This window comes from Musa acuminata, chromosome BXJ1-3, assembly GCF_036884655.1.
Source record: "Musa acuminata AAA Group cultivar baxijiao chromosome BXJ1-3, Cavendish_Baxijiao_AAA, whole genome shotgun sequence".
NCBI lineage: Eukaryota > Viridiplantae > Streptophyta > Magnoliopsida > Zingiberales > Musaceae > Musa > Musa acuminata.
In genome coordinates this window covers 38,953,585-38,959,584 of record NC_088329.1, presented here as the reverse complement: position 1 = coordinate 38,959,584, position 6,000 = coordinate 38,953,585, and the positions used below count along the sequence as shown (strand labels likewise).

Genomic DNA, 6,000 nt, shown 5'->3' with positions numbered 1-6,000 from the left:
TGGGCGTCGATCGTGGCCGTCAAATCAGGGACGTACGTCTGTGTTATTTGATTGGACGCGTCGTGGGTAGAAACCCTTTTCTTATTCGTTTGCACTGCCTATCCGTATCTCTCGTCCGCGTGAGGAGGGGTCAAAGGCTTTGATCAGTATTTTTGTCGTTTAATCACTGGCAGTCACGGAGATCGATCCTTCATCATATCTCCTACCAATATACGAGCTCAAAGATGCTCATAACCAGCCATGAGAGAGTTTGAACTCCGATACTTCAATGATGCTCAGTAAATACGCCTTAAATCCTATGCCACTGACTTCTGTTGCGTTCACTACCGTTTCCTGAAGAGTCGAACACCGTAGAGAGAAAGAGAGAGAGAGAGAGAGAGAGAGAGTCAGAGTACAGGGTGTTCATTTGAAGGAAACAAGGGGATAAACGGAAGAAGAAGAAGAAGAAGAGAGACGAAGCATAATGAGGATGGATGGGAGGGACGAGGCATGCACGGGTCACATCCGTGGGTTCACCGGAGTCAGAAGCCGGGGTGGCGCATGCAGCAGGGCAAGGGAGGAGACGTGAGCAGAGGCGGATCACATTGAAGGACGCGGAGGGGTCATCATTGCTGAGGCACGTCACCATTGTCACCGCATGTAAGCGTGTTCTCTTTACTGCGTCTTTCGAAGGCTGCAGAGGTGAGGGCGAGAAAGAGAAAGCCGAGACATGTATCGTTCTTCCACGTACAAGCTCATGGATTTCTTCGTCCCTTCAAATCGCCTGCTGCTTCATCTGGTCTTGTTGGGTAGGTGGGGATTGGTGATGACGGTACGTGCAAACGGTGCCAATACATTTAACACCCCACCCTGTGCAGAATGGCATTTTGGGGAGGCCTTCATGGCTCCTTTCATTAATGCCTCCCACCCTTTCTGTTTCAGAGAGCCTCGCCTTTCTTGTCTCTCCTGCCATCCTCTGCAATATGCTTTCTGCCTTCTACACCTCCCTCCCTCGTAATCTGCATTTTTACCCACATAAACACAGAGAGAGAGAGAGAGAGAGAGAGAGATTGTAGTAATGCATGGGATCAAAAAAGTCAGTCTTAATTTGATCTGAGGCATCTTTTACATGCCTTCGCCTACATCTTACTCTAGCTTGGATCTTCTCAGCAAGAGTGTCAGATCCACAATAAAATGATATGAGTGAATGAAGAAAAGATATATACACTTTCTGTTTATTAGGATCGATTCCTTACATAAATCCTTAAATAACATCCAAGCTTTTTTTTCTCATGCAATCTAATGGATAGTTGTATTGCCAACTCATAGATACATTGCATGCATGAACCGTTTGTAATCTACTCAAAACAAAAGGATAGAGAATATAAAAGCTGCTATGAGTAACAATTTGGTTATCTAATTAAGAACAGTGCAATAAAAATTGATGTATCAGTATCCAAAAGTCAGGAAACTGCAACAGGAGATCATAGAAAGACTAGCATTGTTACATATCAGGATCAAGCGATAGAAATGGTCCGACTTTGCGTTGAAGGAAGGAAGCCACAACTTTTCTTTGTAGTTTTGACTGGTTGTCAAAAGCTAAGACTCCCAGGATATGCTTCTACCTCAGTTTCATTGTTCTCCAGTTCTTTGACCTGCAACTTCCGCAAGTTGATCCTGTGAGCAATATGTGCAGCAGGAAAACAAGTACGCAGTAGAATTCTTTCCTTGTCATATGATCAATCTAAACATAAATCTGGGACATGAATTAATGCAGTGAACCTGCTATGATCAAACATACCCATATGATCAAGTACAAAAATTGGATCATCTTATGCAGTGAATCTGCTAATTTATTCTAAGGTGTTTTTGAACTTTATAATGACAAAATAAGGCAAGTATCTGAAAAGATATGGTAGAAAAGATAAAACATAGAATCATTAATCTACAAAACAATGTCTCTCAGTAGCTGCAAAAGCATTCTGTGATCTGACAACAATTTAAAGTGCCAGGTGAAAATTTCAGTGGTATCAACAATCTCCATTTAATCGTTCACCAGTTAATAAAAATCTGACAATGATAATTTAGAATGTAAACAATCATGAAATATAATCTCCACTATGCTGCCTTTATGGAAATATATCTTCTTTTTTAGGTAAAGAAGGTTGATCATCTCATAAATATTCATGCAAGTAGCAAATATGGTTTTAGATATCCAATCAGCACCTTTAAGGTTTATACTCATAGCACAATCAATAGTCCATTTATGGATTTGGGGTATATAAAAAAGCTGTAGCTGATATCAAAATGTGCACTTCTCAGAAGCACTATGTTGAACTCAGAATCCTTTGAAGAACATCATCATGAATTGAATGCTTCCCTTGGCTAATACAGTAAGTTTTGGTGAGCAAATGACTCTGTCAATACCATAGTCATTGCAGTTTAATCAATTCACCGTTTGATGCTTAACATCTGAATGAAAGTAAGATTGCTCCCACAAAACTTTGTTCAAGAAGGAATTATTCATGGAAGGGAGAGAGAACATAAACATTAAAAAAAAGGTAAATAAATTGAATGATCTTTGCTGTTCTTCATGAAGGGGAAAAAAGAGCAATTAATTAGATGTAGTTTCAGAAATACTTCTGAAGTTACATCATCTCTTTTACATTCTTATATTTTATTTCATAGCAGAAAAAAGAACATAGGTTTTCAACCTTGATTTGTACTATAATTCTGAAAATTACAATCATATGTTTGTCTTTATCTTTGGCTTCTCTTTATGCTGTAGAAATTACTTCTATAGTTCAATAGATACTAATCTATGTTCCTTGTTATGTGTAGATAACAAATAACATGCTGTCTTCTCTATTACTTTGGACGCCACAGCAACCTCAGCACTAACCTCCAAAAATAAGCATACAAGAGAAGAAGAGTCCGTGCAAACCTGCTTGAGGTCTCTACAAAGGACCGATGCCTGATCGCTCATCCCCGCCGGCCGCGCTGGGTCTGGGGAACTGCCCACCGAACAGCCCAATCGTGGCCGCCGTCGTCGCGTTCATGGCCGCAGCCGCCAGCCCTGCATCGTATGCGCCGTTGGCACCCAGCCTCGCCGCCAGATCTGCGTCGTAGTTCCTCATCATCATCTGCTGGCTGTGGCTTGGATCCCTCGCAGCAGCCGGGAAGCACTGATCCCGCCCCAACCCGAACCCGGGTACGATGTAGCCATGCCCCCTGGCGGCGGCGGCCGCTGGGGTCGTTGCACCGAGGCCGGTGGTGGAAGCCGCGGCGGCCGCGGCCACGGCTGCAGCGGACTGGTACTTGGAGAGCTCGGACTTGGCGAAGGAGAGGTCCATCTGGAGCTGCCGCAGCTGGTGCTGGAGGATGGAGATGACGCCGACGCACCCGTAGACGGGGTCTCGGAGCCGCATGTCGGCCTCGTACGCGAGCGAGTTGACGGCGTCCTCGCGCTGGTAAGGGTGCAGCTCGTTGAGGAGCTTGGTGACGTTGCTGGCGCCGAAGACACGGTGCACGTGCACGAACTTCTGCGGCTGGTCCGGCGGGAAGTAGGGCGCGAACACGCAGTCGGGCTGGCACTTGCGGCGGAGGAACTTGCAGGCGGCGCACGGCGAGCTCGTCGCCGACGGCGATGCGGACGCCGAGGAGGACGAGAGCGGGACCTGGGCCGACGAAGACGCCATCGTCCGCAAGCAGAACTCTTGATCTGAGGAGAACACAAGAGAGAGAGAGGAGGGGGAGGGGAGAGGGGAGAGATCGTGATATTACATGACGAGAAGAGATAATATTCTAAGGAAAGAGTAATCGCACGAACATGGAAATATGAACTGGTAAGGAAATAATAATCGATACCATTTCCATCAATGGGAGTAGGAAAGCAATAAATCCAAAACAAGAGGGATTTGGATTCTGATTTGGCCTCAAACACCTCAAGAGAAAGGAAAGAAAAGAAGAAAAAAGGTAGAAAATATGTCCAGTCTGTGGACTCCATAATAGCAACAAAGAAACCTATAAGCCAACTGTGTGTAACCAAAGCTTTCTCCTACTTCAAAGAAAGTAGGGTTCAGTGTGGTATCTGATCTACAGTTCAAGTTTACATATACTTTGAGGCAAAATTCGGAAATAAATAGGAGGAGGAAGAGAGAAGCGAAGCGATGCAGTGGAAGGCATAGGATCATATACCTTTTGATCCCCGCAAATGCTCGGCCCCGCCCTCCGCTCGCGGCTGTTCCTCCTTTTTTGCCTCCCTGTCGAAGTCGTGGGATTAAGAGGCAACAGCAGATGGAGGGTGTGCAAAAGCGAGTTGGAAGAACAGATAAAACGGGGTGTCGAGAGAGAGAGAGAGAGAGGATGCACCAAAAGATGGTGGAGAGAGATAGAAAGAGAGCTGCAGAAAGGAAGCAGCTAAAGATGGTGGGGGAGATGGGGCGGTGGAAAATTTTGTGAGAGAGAGAGAGAGAGAGAGAGAGTGAGAGAGATAGAAAGTTGATGTGATTGATGTGGGATGTATATGAGATCGAAAGGATGAAAAGTTGCTGATGTAGTTGTCTTCTCATGATTGTTATTAAGGAAAGAAGAAAATTGATGTGATTGATAGAAAGATGATAGTAAGAACAAAGAATTCGTTTTTGTTCTCGTCCTACTAAATTATCAAATTGATGCGACTAATAGAAAGGGGATGGTAAGAACAAAGGATTCTTTTTTTTCATTTTTATCCTTATCCCACTAAATTATCAAATCTGTTTTATTTTCTTATAATATTAAGTGATGAAAATAATATTCCTAGAATTTTGTTATTAATAGTATAGTTTGATAGACTAGCTTGATGTATTTTCATCGATTTTTAATAGAGAATAAGAAAAAATCAAAATTGAAGAATGCATCACTTGTTCGGGAATCCAAGTTCGAACGGAATCAGGTTTGATCAAATTTAGTTAGAGAACCTTAAAAGATTCAAATATGGTGTAGCTAAATTGATTATAGTCGAAACAAAAAAAACTATCAATTGTTCTAAATCCAATTTCGAGTTGAGTTAGGATTTGATAAATTTCAATTAGGCGATGATGTTAAAGTCATTTATTTCGAACCCAAATTTGACTCGCTCCATCAAAAAAGTCTATTATCACCCATGATAAAATTATAAAATTAATTTTTAATTATATTATATGTATCATTAAGTTGAGACAAAAAACAAAAAAAAAGACTGCTTTTTATCACAATCAAGATTTTTATTATACTTCTTAATCCAAATTGGGGATAGTTCCTTCCAATCTCACTACCCTCCTCTCTTCTCTCTCGCTCTTAGAATTAATTGAGATGTCCAAATGCATGTATACCAATAAATGCATGAGGAACAACATGTGATAACAAACCACTTTTCTGTCTCAATATATCCACCCCTATGAATGTACACATTGAAGAATGACATGTCATGATAACCACAACTCATCCCACCCTCCTACTCACTTCAACAATATGTAGGAATGGTCCACAACAACAATAAGAATAATAATTATGAGACACATGCAATGAAGAGGAACAAAAATTGTGGGGCTCCAAGTGGAGAAAGCATCACTTTCAGCTCTAAAAATTAGGTGAGCATGGTACATTTCAGCTATAAATTCATGTTACATGAATCTAGAATGGTGGACACATATGTGCTACATATCATAATGTTACAAATTTGCGTAATTCAATTTCAAGCTGTCTAATAAATTGTACTCTGAAGTCGGTAGAGTAGGGCCTATAGATAGTCATTTTGTACAAACTCGAGGTAGAATCCTATGTTTAGTCTCACATTGGAAGTAAAAGAAGATTTGATTTAAGGTATAAGGATTTGAAAGATGTACTGACATTGGCTTGAGATTAAGTATTTTTAACCGATCATTCCTTCGAGTCAGATCATACGACAAAACGCTAGTCTTATAATTTGAGAGCTTGAGGCCTACTTGTGAGACAACAATCTATGAGGATATTGTTCGACTTTGTTGAACTAGATTTGCTTAT

General features: G+C 41.8%; 1 protein-coding gene across 1 annotated transcript; it reads right to left on the bottom strand.

Annotated features, from left to right (window-relative positions):
• Window positions 1-1,379: 1,379 nt before the first annotated feature.
• Window positions 1,380-4,364, bottom strand: LOC103979169 (protein ASYMMETRIC LEAVES 2-like). Its single transcript, XM_009395224.3, has 3 exons — window positions 4,177-4,364; window positions 2,924-3,700; window positions 1,380-1,634 (listed from the first exon to the last, which is right to left on the bottom strand). Exon 2 carries the CDS (start codon window positions 3,675-3,677, stop codon window positions 2,937-2,939), a length of 741 nt encoding a protein of 246 aa, XP_009393499.2. The 5' UTR covers window positions 3,678-3,700; window positions 4,177-4,364; the 3' UTR covers window positions 1,380-1,634; window positions 2,924-2,936.
• Window positions 4,365-6,000: the final 1,636 nt, after the last annotated feature.